Source organism: Berkeleyomyces rouxiae (genome assembly GCF_048999995.1).
Source record: "Berkeleyomyces rouxiae strain 22BRR77 chromosome Unknown BrBRR77_ptg000004l, whole genome shotgun sequence".
In the NCBI taxonomy this organism is placed as follows: Eukaryota; Fungi; Ascomycota; class Sordariomycetes; order Microascales; family Ceratocystidaceae; genus Berkeleyomyces; species Berkeleyomyces rouxiae.
Genome location: NW_027396494.1, coordinates 2,954,025 through 2,969,742, shown reverse-complemented (window position 1 = coordinate 2,969,742; position 15,718 = coordinate 2,954,025). Strand labels below are relative to the sequence as shown.

The window sequence follows — 15,718 nt, the reverse complement described above, 5'->3', positions numbered from 1 at the left end:
CTCTCTTTTACTACATGTACACACATAACTCCAAATAAATGCAATTCCCCCTTCTCCCCAACAAATAAAATCTTCGGTTTTCCAGGAACAAGGATATACATACATACATATGTACACACATGCATACACATACACCCAGGGGCAGCGAAAGGACAGGCGAGCATGGGCATCCGTGAATGTGAGAGCCATTAGTTTCTTTTCTCCTTCGACAGCCCTAAGAAATATGTGTGAAGAGAGTATATCTGAAGACCCTTGTATGCTAGAATACTTGGGGATCTCTGCTGCTGCTGAGTCACAAGCCCCAGATCCCATCTTCCATGTCTTGAGAGACGCACCCAATGTAAATCGAGCCCGAATGTCTCGGCTTCTCTCTTTCAAGACTCCGTTGGCTTTCTCGATGAAGACTCGCACTAGTTGATAAATTGCTTGCTGCATGTCACTACTCCTTGTTCGCTTTTTGGGAAGGATCTGAAAAGACTATGTTCTGCCAAGGGACGTGAGAGAAAGCTTTATTGCACTAAGCTTCGATCCTGGCGTAGCTTGTTTTTCTCCCCAACATTCTTGTCTTCCTTGAACCTCTTCTCCCATATTGCCATGGCCTTTCTATCGTCTTGGCTACTTTCTTGTTCTTTGTCTATGCAAGGGACCGATTCTTGGAAGTTGTCTCTCTCGCTTTCACTGGCGCTTTTCTGTAACTGCTTTCTTTTGCCTTGGCATGTCTTCATGCTGCATGTATCATCAGCCGCGTAATTGGTCGAGTGTCAACTAAACGATTGATTACACATGAGTGATCAACTAGTTACAAGTACTTGTCAAACCTTAACCTCTGAAATCTGAAATAAAGTAAAGCATAAAGTTTCTGACTAGTGCGTCAATTCAATCAAGGCACTGAGCTCTTCAAAGAACGAAATGAAATGATCTTTTCACTCCAAGTCATTAAACAACTCAAAACACGAACTTGGAAATATCAGGCGACAAAATCGGGCAACCGCGAGCATGTCTTTCTCACCTCAGTTCAAGCCTTGGAGAAAAACAACGCAGGATTTACATTGCAGGGTTGATAGATGTTCCCGTGCCGAGGATAGTATTAAGAATAGGGTCTACTGATATTCATGGGTTTATGTCGAGTTCATCTTTCTTATCGATAGTGCGATGGCTCACATATAGGGTTATTGTTGCAAGTCCCTCATATCTTCAACCCTTTTAGGGTGAGGGCGAATATGTCAATGAATCGTTACTTCTCTTCTCTTGTTCTCCCTAGGCTCTATGTTTTCCCTCTCCCTGCCTTTGTATCCCAGGTCATGGGAACTGTGGGTCTCCATGTGCACGTGCCCTAGGGTCACGTGTCATCATGTACCCTGGCTGTACCCTTACGCCAACTCAACAAACCCCTCTTTATGGTGTTAGGACTTCTGTGAAACCATCGGATTCATTAATATGCGTGCTTTAACTAGTGATTCTTGATTCAAGCTTGATACGCAACTTCTAAATCACACTGTCGACATCTCAATACTCCCGGTGAAAGTTTCCACTACAACCTCGTATTCCTAAAAGACTTGTTCATCATGGCTGAGGGAAAGACCAACGTGCTGTTCGTATGCTTGGGCAACATTTGCCGCTCAACCATGGCCGAGGGTATCTTCCAGTCTATTGCACGGAAAGAGCCGTATGACGAGTTGGTTGGCGTGATTGACTCTTGTGGAACTGGTACGTGTGAGAAAATAGAAAGCTTATGCCGACCTGGGATATGCAAAACGCCAATGGGTAACCCGCTAACATAAATGTAACCGCCAAACTTACAGGCGCCTACCACATTGGTGATGGGCCTGACTCGCGAACCATGTGGAAGTTGCAGGAGAACGGAATAACCAACTATGTACATCAAGCGCGCAAGGTGCAGCTTTCGGACTTTGATAAGTTTGACTACATTTTTGCCATGGACCGGTCGAATCTGTCCGATCTACAGTCTCTACAGCAGCGCCGGGAGAAGTCCAAGGGCGAGCCAAGAGCCAAGGTCATGCTATTCGGCGAGTACGCTGGAATGGGGAAAGCTGAGGTGGTTCACGATCCTTACTACGGAGGCAAAGAAGGCTTCGAAGAAGCGTACCAAAGATGCCTCAAGTACACAAACAACTTTCTTGCCAAGTTAACAGAAGAGAAAGGAAAATAGATGCGCTGGAAAGGATTGCAATGGCACTGCTTGTGCACTTTCAGAATGCCTTGGAGTAGACTTTTAACGAAAGGAAGGGAAAGAGAGTCTGGAGAAGGACAGACATTCATAGAATAGAGCTCATACCTGTGATTTGTGCTTCCCTTATTTGATATTGATATACTTGTATCCTTCTAGATCCAGAACCACATCTTTGTGTTGATAGTACTCGCCAGAGAAGAGTATGTGGGAGACGACCGCGGTCCCATCATCTATTATACCGTATTAGAGGATAGACTTGAGATTGGTCAAAGAGAATTATGATGTCATTAAATCTCCTCTAACAATCATCGACCAGAAGACTTCCACAGGCTGTTGCAGTTGGTTTATAGGTGTAGGTGGGAAGATATAGATGATAGACTGATGGTCAAGCGCGTAATGTGAGAGACCAGTTCAATTCACGGAAACTTGATTAGTGACGGAAACTACTTGATGGTGCTCTTGAATGAGGCATCAAGATACTCCCCTTAGGTGCTTATACAGCAAGTATTGTTTGTATAATGTCAGAGCTAATAGTTAGATAAAATTTGCGGCTGCGAATGAATCATAGATGTGTTGGAAAGGTTGTACTCTTGGTATTCATGGATGCAGCGTATCGATTAAGAATACGATATAACTTGTTGGTGCCTGAGGCTCGTCTTGGGCTCCAAATTCCATGTTTCAATGCGATAGATTCAACTTGGCCAACGTATTGGTTTTGGTTTTGCAATTGTAATACAACTCAGGGATTTGGACGATATGATAATTCTCCTGCCCCCGGAAACGTATATGGTCAAACTTTTACACTCACTAAACACCAAAGCTCTATTCGGCTGGATCCACGGTGTGCAGAATCTCTCGTCATCGTGATGATCAGGGTGCGACCTGTTTTCCAAACTCACACCCAGAACACCAGGGAAAATACTTGGTTCTTTGTAGTCCCTTTGATTTACAGGCTCCTTTTATACTTTTCACTAAGCCTTTGGAAGATGTAGGTCACGAATTGTTGAAAATATTGCCCAGAGAGGTTTCTTCAAAGCTGGTCATCTGGGCTGGTTTGTCTCACGAAACACACGTTAAATTTGAGACACCATACCTTGTGAATTTCTTCAATGTCCCCTATTAAAGCTTGACATAATCGTAGCCTGATTATATACTGTTTTTCTATTTGATTGAACCTCCGTGAACGGCTAGGTCTAGCCTTTGGCTTCAGCGTGGAAGTTTCTTTCGCGGGTTGAAGTATGTGGATGACGGTTCTATGGTCCATCCCAAACTTCTTCCCAACGAATCTTGCCGATATTCCTTTCTGTGAAAGGATAACCATGACTACCCTCTCTTCCGCGGGAAATTCCTCACCCTTTTGCAATTGGAGCATCTAGTGTCATATAGAAAGCGTTTTGAAGTTCTTGTGACAAAGCGATGGGAGGGTTAGAAGTTGAAGGAGTGATTTATCCGGAAGACTTAGTTCTAGAAGAAGGATTGTCAATAACACTTGATATCATCATTATGATGTTGAAACGTTCTAGTCTTCCTGTAGCGACAATTGGGTAGTTCTTTGTAACTATGGTCAACTGAAAACCAATATCTACAAGGGGTTGATGAGTAGGAAACGTAATGCTGGGTGTCACAGGTAGTGCTATTGAGCATTCGTGGAGCTGCTTTCTTCAACTTTAGCCAACTACTTACTAGTCGACAGATCTAGCAAGACTGAAAGATGAGAATATAGAGGAGGGGGAGACAAGAAATAACGCAATACGCGTATGATATTGTTCAAGGTATCCTCTTTGACGCACATGTGATGATTTTTGTTACCGGCAATTGTTGTTGTAGATTGAGTAATATGTGAAGAAATATTTGTAGGCGACTAATTATAGGAGAGGGGAATGAATGCCCATTTTTTGAGCTCTGAAGATTATTGTCCAGGAGATAGAGTTGTGATGAGCCGGGATGAAGAAGTCTAGGGTAGACTGATGTTTGGGTAAGTCAACTATGTAACACGAATCGAGTTGTGGCGCTAACTAGCATGTGGCGGTATATGTGGCTGAGAAAAACAGCGTCTGGCAGGGAAGCAAGGCATTCTGTGTGAATGGTTTCAAGAACCGGCTCTCTGGTCGAGAAAAGGGAACTCTTTGTGTAGTTGAATATACTAAATATTTACACGTATCTTGCAATCGCTGAAACTGTGGATGCGTAGGAAAGATTGGACGAACTAAGACGGCGGAGTTTGTTCGACCGAACACACAAGCCAGCCAAAACTTCAGGCCTAGGCTCATGGTGGCGCCCCCAAGCCAAAGGGAACACGCGGTGCACTGATGGTTGTGAGGGTTTTATAAGAGGCTGCAGCAATTAATCGCAAGGATAGAAGGGGAGTGCCTGTGTGGTTGTAATAGGAGGATGTTCTCCTTAAGCTTGGCTCCAGAATTTCAAGCACAAGAGAGATTTTGGGGGTGGGTTCTGGACTATTTGGAAACACTGGCGAGAAGCGAGGGTGCGTGCGTGATTGCGAGAACCCAAGACAAGCAAGCGGCCAGGAAGCAGGAGAAGCCAGAGGTGGATGTGGGCAGACAAAGATGACCACAGCCAGCCAATTATGAGAATAGAAAAAAGAAAAACCAAAAAAATCACAAGAATGAAGTCACTACTTGGCTGTGAAAGAGAATACAAGGGTGTGTTTGAACGTTCTATTTCTGGAAACCCGCCTTTCAGCCGTTTCTCGGCCTGCCATCGTGAGTTCTTTCTTTGTCCTGGCCGGCGATCCAATCAGGGGAGCAGGACAGGGCACTTGCCAGCGATGCGCTTGTTCTCTCAATGTGATGTGGCTTATCCTACGAGTGCTTGCAAAGACTACGCATTCGTTGACTCTACCATTTATCTAAGCCCAAAGCTTTCCAATACCCAGGCCTCGGCTACAGGGGGCTTTGTCGTAAATCCCAAGTCCATAGACAAAGCAACCGAAGCAAACGAAGCGGTCGAACACAGCAAGACGATCTGGTCCTGGCTTGGTTGTGGGCAACAGGGAAGGAACTGCCGTAAGCTCCAAGACGAAACCGTTAGTTGCCCTTTGGCTTTCTGCGCCTGCGCTTTTCGTATGAAGGCCGTTGCTATTTTTTGATGACACTTTTCATCTTTCTTTGTTCCTTTTTTAATTAGCTACTTTGAAATTATTCCCACTCTTCGTCGCCAGCATCTCTGGCAGCCGGGCGTCAAAAAGGCAGCGCTTCCCTCCTGCTTTTCCCTCTTTGTGTTTTTGTGATCCATCACTAGAGCTTCCATTGTGACGGCGTCCTTTATTCGCCCTGATTTATCTCTTATTTTCCATTCGTTGATTCTATTTGCACTACATACATATACTGGAGCGAGTTCTTCTCGTTTTCTGCCCTTTTTCTTGTCTTGCTGACATTTTTGCATTCTTTTTTCTCATCTTGGTCCTTTGATATCCTCATCTTGCGCTCTGCTTTCCCCCCCCTGCTTATTACATATAGCTATCCATTATTTGCTATCCCCTAGTCCACTGAACGAGACCACATCTCCGCTTTCGATAGACCCCGCAAATTGCTACATACAACACTGGTCTTGACAAACCACGAACCCCCTCATAACAAAAACACCAAAACTCCAGTCTACCGCGTCGCCTCTTCTTCAAAATGGCTGATGTCCAGGGTCGCAAGGTCTTTAAGGTCTTTAACCAAGACTTCTACGTCGATGAGCGCTACACAGTGACCAAAGAATTGGGCCAGGGCGCCTACGGCGTCGTTTGGTGAGTCTGCACCTTTCTCCTCCGCTTCAGCTTACTCTTTAGTTCCGGCTTGATTGTCTAACACCATCTAGCGCTGCTGTCAACAACTTCACCAATGAAGGCGTCGCCATCAAGAAGGTCACCAATGTCTTCAGCAAAAAGATTCTCGCCAAGCGCGCACTGCGCGAAATCAAGCTGCTACAGCACTTCCGCGGCCACCGCAACGTAAGCTCCTTGTCTCCCTGTCTTTCTCTCTCTCTTTGCCCTACTATCTTGAGAGTCTGCAAGGCACTTCTGGCCCCCCTTTTGAGTTTGTTGTCTAACATCTATGTGTTTGGCGACTATAGATTACCTGCCTGTACGACATGGACATTCCCCGCCCCGATAACTTTAACGAAACCTACCTGTATGAAGGTGAGCCAACTTGCACCCGTCCACTATTTTTTTTCCGGCCGTGCTCCGTGGCCCCGGCTCTTTCACATCGCGAGGCCTCTTCTTTGGCTATACGTCTCGACCTCTCTCTAACTAATGCTTCCTATCCTAGAACTCATGGAATGTGATCTTGCCGCCATCATCCGCTCCGGCCAAGCCCTCACCGATGCCCACTTCCAGTCCTTTATTTACCAGATTCTGTGTGGCCTCAAGTACATTCACTCCGCCAACGTGCTTCACCGTGATCTGAAGCCTGGTAACCTGTTGGTCAATGCCGACTGCGAGCTCAAGATTTGCGACTTTGGTTTGGCCCGCGGCTTTTCTATTGACCCCGATGAGAACGCCGGTTACATGACGGAATACGTCGCCACCAGATGGTACCGTGCCCCCGAGATCATGCTAAGCTTTCAGAGCTACACCAAGGCTAGTAAGTGCAAACCAAGTCAGGCCTATCAACACTTGATTGAACCCAAACTGACAATATCTCTTTTCTCACGTCGCAGTTGATGTCTGGTCCGTTGGCTGCATTCTTGCTGAGCTGCTAGGCGGCCGCCCCTTTTTCAAGGGCCGTGACTACGTTGACCAGCTGAACCAAATTCTGCACATTCTCGGCACCCCCAACGAAGAGACTCTATGCCGGATTGGCTCTACTCGTGCCCAGGAATATGTGCGCAACCTGCCCTTTATGCCCAAGAAGCACTTTACCTCGCTCTTCCCCAACGCCAACCCACAGGCTCTCGACCTTCTTGATCGCATGCTGGCCTTTGACCCGTCTCAGCGCATTAGCGTCGAGGAAGCTCTGGAGCACCCTTACCTATCCATCTGGCACGATCCTTCCGACGAACCTGAGTGCCCTACTACCTTCAACTTTGATTTCGAGGTAGTTGAGGATGTTCCCGAGATGCGCAAGATGATTTTGGCTGAGGTGTACCGCTTCCGTGAGGTTGTGCGCCAAGTGCCCAATGCTCAGGCGGGAGCTGGGGCCGCTGCCGGTCAGCCGGCCCAGGTTCCCATGCCCCAGGGTGGTGGCTGGACGGCCGAGGATCCGCGACCGCAGGAGTACATGGCCCAAGCGCAGGGTCTGGAGGCTGAGCTGGCACGGGGATAGATTTGGACACACCAATACTCGAGGACCTTGGGCCTTATATTCTTTACTTTCATTTGCTGTTCATCTTTTGACGTACATGATACATATCACGAATACATATATACGCTGAATCTGTTGTTCCATATGCGATTACGAATTTCTTTGGTTGAGGTTCTTTGCTTCCTGCTATAGTGTGTTTGTTTTTACCTTGCTTGACCTTCCATTCATATATATGTAGCTATGTACATACATTCAACTAGTTACAAAGTACGTGATACTTCAACGCTATAGACGAACTCCAATATAAACCGCGTTCGCACAAACAAATTAAACCCAAATTAGACACCGGGGCGCTCTAAACAGCCCAGAAAATAACCTCAATTAACATAACGCCGCCCATTCTTCCAAAGCCTCAACTGAATCGATGGCTGTCTTGTTTTTGTTTTCGTCTTCGTCTATTTGGCAGGGCCATAGAGGAAGTAGTAAGCAGTGTACACAGAGCTATCATCTCCGGCCGAGGTGCAGGTGTGAGCCGAGCCACCTGCAGTCTCGACGCGGTAACCCGCAGTGATGCAGACCGAGCCACCAACATCACCAATGTACAGCCACGGTACAGCAGGCTCTCCATTGGGACCCGCGGTGGCATTGGCTGGGGCTGGCTGCGAGCCAAGCTTACTCGCAATAAGCTTTTCCCCATTGGTCAACTCAAAACGGGGGACGCCCTTGGCATCAAAAAAGTGTTCGCCAATATGCGGAAGAGGGGCGCGCGCACCAGCAGCACTCAGATCTAGAGGAGCTACAGGCGCCGGCGGGAATGGGTTGGCCGAAGCTCCCTCGGCAGACTGGGCTACGCGGGTGTTGGGTGCCGTGGTGAGCGGGAATGGTGTATCCAGAGCCGGACCTGTAAGACCCAAGAACTGTTCTAGAGAGAGAGAAAAGGGGGATTGTCCCGGGTACAACGGTGTGGCATCGTAGAGTACTGCTAGCGCGCCTGTGGCAGCGGCTGTAGCGCCTTCAAACGCGCAGGTATAGTTTTGGTAGCCATGGCCAAGGACAATGTGTTTAAGGACCAGGCCATTAGGGACGGCAGGAAGCTCAGGTGCTGCGGGAGGAGTGGGGATTATGTTAGTCTCTTGAATCAGGTAGGATCGACACGTTACGTTGGAGGGGACAGAGAGAAGACGTGAGACTTACAGACACCAGAAGTGGGAAGAATCGGCTGGCTGGGGGGATTGAAGGTTGGAAAGCGAGACGGCGGAGATACAGCGCGAGCATCAGCTTGGCTGGAAAGAACAGCAGCAACAATGGTAGCTGTGAAAAAGTGCATGATGGATGGGATGAGACTCGTGGTGGATGTAGAGAGTTAGGGAAGCGAGAGAAGAAGAGGACAAAGAGTTAGGAAAGAGTCAGTGGCGATCACAAAGAAAAAGAGCAGAAGCGCAAGCTAGGCTTTAGTATGCCCTAGATGTGTAGTCTATATTGACCGTGTGCAAAAATAGAGTGGCAGGCTAATGCAGAAACTGCAAGTAGGAGGGGACAATGCCTGATTTGGTAGTGGGCGTTTAACAACTGCGATAGTTATATGCAGTGCAGAGAAAGAAAGAGAGAAGAGAGAGAAAGACAAAGATGGGATACGAGGCAAAGAAAGAAATCAAAGATGGCTGGCGGCTTTAGCGAACGGGAGAAAGATGAGGGCGGTGGTTCAAGTGAGTGAAAGGTGGAAGAATGGTGATAGTCTGTTGTCGAGCACCAAAATTGAACATAGACAGACAGGCACATGGCCAGCTTTATATAACTATCTCGTTCTTGATCTTGTTCTCTCATTCACATACAGGCATGGTGAATGGTACAAACCGTCTTGTAGAGTTTCCGCCATTTCGCTCGAGCCGGCGAGCACGGGCTGAGATTCAACAGTCAATATGTCTCTCCCTCACCTACCAGAAGTCTCAGTAGTGTAACAAGACGGCTGAGACTAAGAAACCAATACAACGGCACACAGTCACGGAAGAGTGGAGGGGCCGGGGCGGCGGAGTCCCGTGCCCCCATCAAGAAGACAAATCTGGGGTCTAGCAGGCGGTACACTTGCTTTATTTTTTCTTCTGTTGCCTTTCGGCATCTGCTTTGGCCAAGGAGCTTGGACACTGCCGCAGCAACAGTTTGACACAAAAAAGCTTGTCACGAAACCAAAGCCTACAACAGCACCTGTTAAACAGCGTGTGGCACGAGCGTGGCCAGGGTAGACTTGACAGTGACAAGACACATGGGCAGGGGGGCGCTTTTGTTTCAAGGTCAAGCAAACAGGGCAAAAGGGTCTGGAAAACAAGAGAAAGCTAGCTAAAGGATTTCTGGGTGCTAGTATCAGGACAGAGACAACAGCGTGATGAGCACAGGAACGTGCACAGCACATGAAGACGATGCTCGTTAAGTATCATGAAAATTGGTGGACGGTAGACATGCAATACAGGAACAGAAAATCACCACCAACACTGCCATGTGTCGAAGGGGAAAAACGCTGCGACTTTCGCTCGCTTCCTGAGCGGCCCGTTTCTTCTTCCAGCCGCTCATCATCGCATCACCACCTTTACTACTCAGCTCTCCCGTATTCCACATCAGCTGATGCGCGAGCGGATTTTCCACCGTAATGCATTATGCTGGGAGCTCTTTTTAGCTGTGGATCTGGTTGATTTTGAACTAGCACGCCACGTTCTAGGGCTCACAAGACAAGTTTGGTTGAGCGGGTGGCTTGCGCCCGGGCTGCGGCCGCTGAATGTTGTGCCCGTTGTTCCATGGCAGTGCGTAGGGTTGTGCGTTAGGGTCCAATATACCTAGGCTCAGTGTCTATTTTAGGCACGGCTTGGTGGCACAAGGAATGGGCGGTGATTCTAGTTATTGCCCAAGTTTGTAGCACATGCGACATTTGTCTTATTCCCTCCATTTTCTACTCGACGGCACGTGGAATTCTAGACCTCGCTAGACTTCACAGCGGGGACAAATTCTAGTTGTATCACGGGCCATCTCCAGAAGCTGAATTGCTATGGTGCCTATTACGAGGCTGTACCAACATATTTGGTGTCTGGTTGTTGGTTAGAGTTATATTAAAATTCGCCGCCGCCCCCCCCCCATGTATTAGTTATCGTACCCGCGGCTTCTCCCTTGTACATTGGATATATATTGTATTTGTAAATGATTAACCAACCAGCCAAGGCCTAAATTCAGCTCAGGCTCGCACCCGCCCTTGCAGCGGACTTGAATGCGGTGAGCTTTGTGCCACCTCTGACTCAAATGTCTCTTCTCTTTGGGTTGCTTGTGGATGTATTTTACCTGGTGCGCTATTCTCAGCATCCACTGTTGGCCGCTCCATAGTGTGCTGAGTGTCCTGTGTTTGATTCGAGGTGAGATGTGTGGGGCCTTCTTCCATTACGACCTCTAGCTCGCGTGACGACAATGACCTTGTTGACCCCCTAGATATGGGCGCGATAGTTGAGTCGCGAGAAAGCGTCTCTCGACGGGCACTGAGGAGTTGAAAAGACGAAGGTGTGATGGCGACCACAGGCTTTTGGGGTAGCTTTTTACGCCGTTGGAAAAAGAAAAACTCCCAGGTGCCAATGATGGCTAGTAGTACGAAGAAGAAAACAGGTGCTGCGACCCAGGCGTAGTATGCTCTGGAGGGCGGAGAGGAGAGGTAGTGTTCGGTGCTGGTCGATGAGGATAGAGTGTCTTCGGTTGCGATGGGGGTGGCTAATCGAGGGCAAAGGGATTGTTAGCAGGCTGCGATTGTTAAGGGGACCGGGGGAAACATACCAAGTTCTAGTGTGCTTTCGGGCTCGAGAGTCGCAGTGTTGAAAGTGGATGGGGAGAATAGGTGGTCATCGATTTCATCGCTATCGTCATCATCATCGTTCTCATCAGACTGGAATGCCTCTGTTGCAATAGGTTCACTGCTCATCCAGCTTTCATCGGGAGCAGGGGTTCGCGGGAGGTTGCGGCCCCGGAGCGTGAGAGTGGTAAAAGTTGCAGAGAAGCGCATTGTGAATAAATGGACGTAGAGAAACATCAACTATTGCTAGACTACAAAAGAAAACAGATGGGCTTTCATATAATATTATATATACACATTAGTGATTCTCGTTAATCGTACTATCAACGCTACATGATTATCTCCTTCGTAAAAGCCCACTGCCGGGATCAAATCTCATTTTGCACTTGGGGATCTGAGTACACTCATCTATTTTCATCATCATATTTCAGCCCTGGCACACTGTTACGGGTGTTAAACTGTCCGAGCTACCCAAACAGCAGAAAGCCCGGATTACACAAGCAGGAGGAGCGCGTTGTACCAAGGGTAATCTCAAGGGGCACACGCTGCAGCCCGAGATAACCCAAGGCTGAATCAAGCAAGTCAGACTCATAACAGGATGTTATGAACGGAAGAAAAGAACAGCCTCCTGCAGAAAAACGAACAAGCCTAGGGCTGAAGTTTATAGAGCGATGGCAGCATCCGAGCAAGGTCTAGAAAATCGGCATCGATCGCCGGCTTTTCTCTCTCTACCCTGTTTTGCCTAAACGATGTGGTCCGTCTCGTAATACGGGTTGTTCGGGTCGTAGGGAAACTTGCGCACCACCACGTCACCCTTGTATTGCCAGAGGTCGACAGTCGCCGGCTCATAGTCGAGCGTGCAATTCTCTGCCTTCTGGCCAAAGTCGACCACTTTGGCCGCTGTACCGTTGCCATACTGAATGCGGATCATGTTGTTGGTGCGGCGGCTCTGGTCAACTAGGAAGTAGTTGCTGGGCATGAATTGAATACCGGAGTGGGCCGTGGTAAAGACAGTGTTGGGCAGATCACCGGTGTGAGGGACATGGTGCATGCCCAGGTTCAGCCACATAACAAGATCCTCGTTGCGGAGGTTCTCGCCGTCAAAGAACTTGCTGAAGTCGACGGGAGGGTCAAAGACGTCTTGCGAGTTGTAGGCATGAGCCACACGCGGCTCTGTATCCTTGTGGCGAGTGACTTGCACGTCATACTCAGCCCAGCGAGCAGCGTTGACCAGGTTGCTCGAATTCTTGACCGTCAGATGGCATGTGCCGGTGTAGGGTAGCACGCGGTAGCCGCGCAGCTCGCCATACTTGTTGGGACTGTCTTCGCTGACCACTAGCACCTGCGTCTTGCCGTTGTCGGTCCAGTTGAAGCGGCTGTCGTCCTCAGACTCGAGGAACGAGCGCTTGACCTGCATGGTGTTGCGGGGCTTATCGCTCCACGGGAACTTTTGCTCCACGGGCACGGTGCTCATCATCTGTACACTGTTGTTGCGGCCGAGAATGTCAAAGTCGGCTTTGAAGTTGAGCACATGGTCGTGCATAGAGCCGGACAGGTTGTCATGAATCTTGTATCCGTAGTCGCCGTTATGCGCATAGTATGCCGACTGAATGTACCCAGATGCGCGGACCTCAACAGCCATGCTGCCGTCCATGGAGAATGTGTAGGAGAACATGTAGTCATAGTTGCCGACAGTCGACACGGAGCGCACGGTGAACTGGGTGTTCTTGGTGATGCTGATGTACTCGGAGCTCGAGTGGCGTTGAATGGGGTAGTCGGTCTCGGTCTCAAACAGGCAGATGGAGTTCAGATGAGTGTGGGTTGTCTCGCTGACGTAGAAAGACGAGTTGAGAAAGGTTGCATAGCTCGGGCAGTCATAGCCCTTGACCATCTCAAAGGCATAGGGCCCAAAGCCATAGAAAGTGTCGAGGTACGAAGTGCCAGACTGCACCGGGTCGTTACCGGCGTAGTGGGCCAACGCCTCCTGCAGACCCAGTTCGTAGAGGATGCGCGTGCCCTCGTAGCGAATGTCATAGAGCGTCATGCCAACATCACGCGAAAAGCCAATGTAGAACGTGAAGCCCATCCACTCGACGTACTGCGCGTCGTGGTCCAGGCTGTAGCGGCTGCCGGCTGGGGCCACCTGTACTGGTGGCTGGGCTGCATCGAGCGGGAAGGGTGTACCAAGTTGGTCGGTCATGGCCCACTCACCCTCAACGTTAGGACCGTTCTTGACAAATCCGTCGCCCCAGTAGGCCTTGCGGAAGTCTTCAGTAGTGTTGTAGTACACGTTGTCATACAGCCAGCCCTTGAGCTCCCACTTGCTAGGATCACGGCCGGTGACGTCGCTCTGGACGTAGAGGCCTAGAGGCAGGAGTGTCTCAGAATCAAATCCAGAGTCGGGGTAGTTCCAGAAGCCATCCCAGCGAATAACACGGCCATTGTCTTGCCACAGGGGGTCAATACCCCAGATATCCATGGTGTCGTTGTCCAGGCCCATAACAGTGCCGTTCCACAGGTCCAGCGTGATGTCCGAGATGGAAGCGCCAATCTTGTACAGCCATTCCGAGTACAGAATATCGTCAGAGTCGGCGTCCAAGTTGCGGACACGACCCTCGTTTTGCTTGGTGTACGGGAAGGTTAACGGTGCCCATGTAGTAGTTCCGTTCCGAACAGGGATGGGTCCAATGACAATGTCCTGATAGTAGGGGTTCTCAGACGCACGGTAGTCTAGAACGGCGTGGGCGTACTTGACGGGCGCCGTGGAGTTGCCATCAATGTAGCTCAAGGCGTCAGACTTGTTAGGTGCAAGAGTCTCAACAAGTATACTGTGCGAGAGGTTAGCTACACTCAAGCTGGGATAGATGGGGGACATAATTGTCACTTGCATGGTGTTGTCCCACGAGGTGGCATTTTCCGAGACGGTAAGATTCAGGTCCTTCTGATCAAACATCCAGGCTACCAGGCCTGCTGCTTCAGACTCACTCAGTGCTGCCCAGATGTTTGTTTTGGGCGCCGGGATGTTGGTGGCCAGCGTCTCTTTGCAGTCTGGGTAGCTATCTTGACGGCGGTACATGCCACTATTGACGCCAAGACTGCCCTCAAGGTTGCGCTTGAGATTGTGCGACATCTTCTTGCGCGCCGGACCCTTGTGCACCCATGTGCTCTTGGGCTCCGGGCGTGCTGAGGACTCGCGGGCAAGGGCGCCCAGGAGGAGCACAACCGAGGCGAGGCCCTTGGAGAAGGGGGGAATCATGATTTAGGGGAACGGATGAAAACCAAGAAGAATTAGAAAGTGGCAGCCAGGAGAGAGCAAAGCCTCCTATTTGATTGTGGAAATGCAGCTGGTTGGGAAAGTAAAAGCGTCAGACTCTCTGGGTCCATAGAGGGTTATATAGACCAGAGGAGCAAGTCCGAGAACGGAAGTTGAGGCTGGAGAGAGGGTAGCTAACCTCGGAACAGATATGCGCCAATCCGACGTACATACTCATTGCCACGAAGAACGACCGAGCCAGCATCCCGAGTCATGGTGGCCTAAAGCGCTACTAGAAGATGTGCGTGTAAGTGCTACTACGAATACAGCCAATAAAAAAAACCTAAAATCGACAACTCGAACATGCTGTTAGCCAAGTCTAAAACCGCAATCACACCGAAGCGGAACCTGCGGATTCTCAAGGTGCTGATAACAGCATGTGAGGCCGCATAGTTGCGCTAGGCTTAGTCGTGTAGTGGTGATAGGATAGCGAGTGGTACGTAGGTGACAGTTGGTGGAGGATGAGGGGAAGTTCGCAATATCAATGCTACTAGTGGCTAGCATCCCAGCCTCTCATCAGTGACTTCCAGCTCCGGCTGAAATATATGGCCGACGAGTCCATGGCGAAGATATCTGAGATGATGATTAGTTCTAGTGTTTCTGAGGGATTTGAGTCTGCCGAGGAGAGGAATAGGTGCGGCATGTTGCCGCCTTCAAAGTGCAAGTAGTTATACTTGTACTACAGCTACTGAAGCAGCGGGCGTTGAAGACCGGCACTGGCCTAGAATTGGCAGCGGTAATACATGTTAATCCAGGAGAAACGCCTGTGGGATCGACTGACAGCTTGACTCTAGAGCTCGCTCTGGGGCTTGGCGTGCCAGGAGGAGAGTGGTACGAAAAGACGACACTCAGAAACATTGTCAAAGCCTACTTACTCAAAACAAGCTTGTAAGTACAAGCGCCTGAGGATTTCCCGGGTCAGTTCCACTTTGTTATCTTCGCTTTTTGCACTCTTGCGTTCTGTCTGTTATGATGTCAGCTTGATTTTGCCTCAACCCTTATCTTGAATTTCTCCCCGGGTTTTCCTTCAGGAAAACAGCAAATGCAAGTATGGAAATAAATAGGCATGTAAATAAGCTAGCTACAGCAATTAGTTGCCTGATTCGGTGTCCATCTTAGCTGCCTTTCCTGGAGGATCTTATCTA

The 15,718-nt window shown here is 49.2% G+C and overlaps 5 protein-coding genes across 5 annotated transcripts; 2 read left to right on the top strand and 3 right to left on the bottom strand.

Moving 5' to 3' along the window:
- Nucleotides 1-1,565: 1,565 nt before the first annotated feature.
- On the top strand, nucleotides 1,566-2,170 carry BROUX77_005082 (uncharacterized protein; the record flags this gene model as incomplete). Its single annotated transcript, XM_073749916.1, has 2 exons — nucleotides 1,566-1,707; nucleotides 1,803-2,170. The coding sequence occupies 2 exons, from the start codon at nucleotides 1,566-1,568 to the stop codon at nucleotides 2,168-2,170; spliced, it is 510 nt and encodes a 169-aa protein (XP_073605539.1).
- A 3,662-nt stretch (nucleotides 2,171-5,832) lies between these two features.
- Nucleotides 5,833-7,464, top strand: BROUX77_005081 (uncharacterized protein; the record flags this gene model as incomplete). The annotated part of the gene is made up of 5 exons (XM_073749915.1): nucleotides 5,833-5,945; nucleotides 6,017-6,149; nucleotides 6,272-6,338; nucleotides 6,469-6,783; nucleotides 6,860-7,464. 5 exons carry the CDS (start codon nucleotides 5,833-5,835, stop codon nucleotides 7,462-7,464), a joined length of 1,233 nt encoding a protein of 410 aa, XP_073605538.1.
- Nucleotides 7,465-7,898: 434 nt separating this feature from the next.
- Nucleotides 7,899-8,770, bottom strand: BROUX77_005080 (uncharacterized protein; the record flags this gene model as incomplete). The annotated part of the gene is made up of 2 exons (XM_073749914.1): nucleotides 7,899-8,545; nucleotides 8,638-8,770. The coding sequence occupies 2 exons, from the start codon at nucleotides 8,768-8,770 to the stop codon at nucleotides 7,899-7,901; spliced, it is 780 nt and encodes a 259-aa protein (XP_073605537.1).
- Nucleotides 8,771-10,487: 1,717 nt separating this feature from the next.
- Nucleotides 10,488-11,470, bottom strand: BROUX77_005079 (uncharacterized protein; the record flags this gene model as incomplete). The annotated part of the gene is made up of 3 exons (XM_073749913.1): nucleotides 10,488-10,516; nucleotides 10,765-11,181; nucleotides 11,245-11,470. 3 exons carry the CDS (start codon nucleotides 11,468-11,470, stop codon nucleotides 10,488-10,490), a joined length of 672 nt encoding a protein of 223 aa, XP_073605536.1.
- Nucleotides 11,471-12,002: 532 nt separating this feature from the next.
- On the bottom strand, nucleotides 12,003-14,516 carry BROUX77_005078 (uncharacterized protein; the record flags this gene model as incomplete). The annotated part of the gene is made up of 2 exons (XM_073749912.1): nucleotides 12,003-14,088; nucleotides 14,149-14,516. The coding sequence occupies 2 exons, from the start codon at nucleotides 14,514-14,516 to the stop codon at nucleotides 12,003-12,005; spliced, it is 2,454 nt and encodes an 817-aa protein (XP_073605535.1).
- Nucleotides 14,517-15,718: the final 1,202 nt, after the last annotated feature.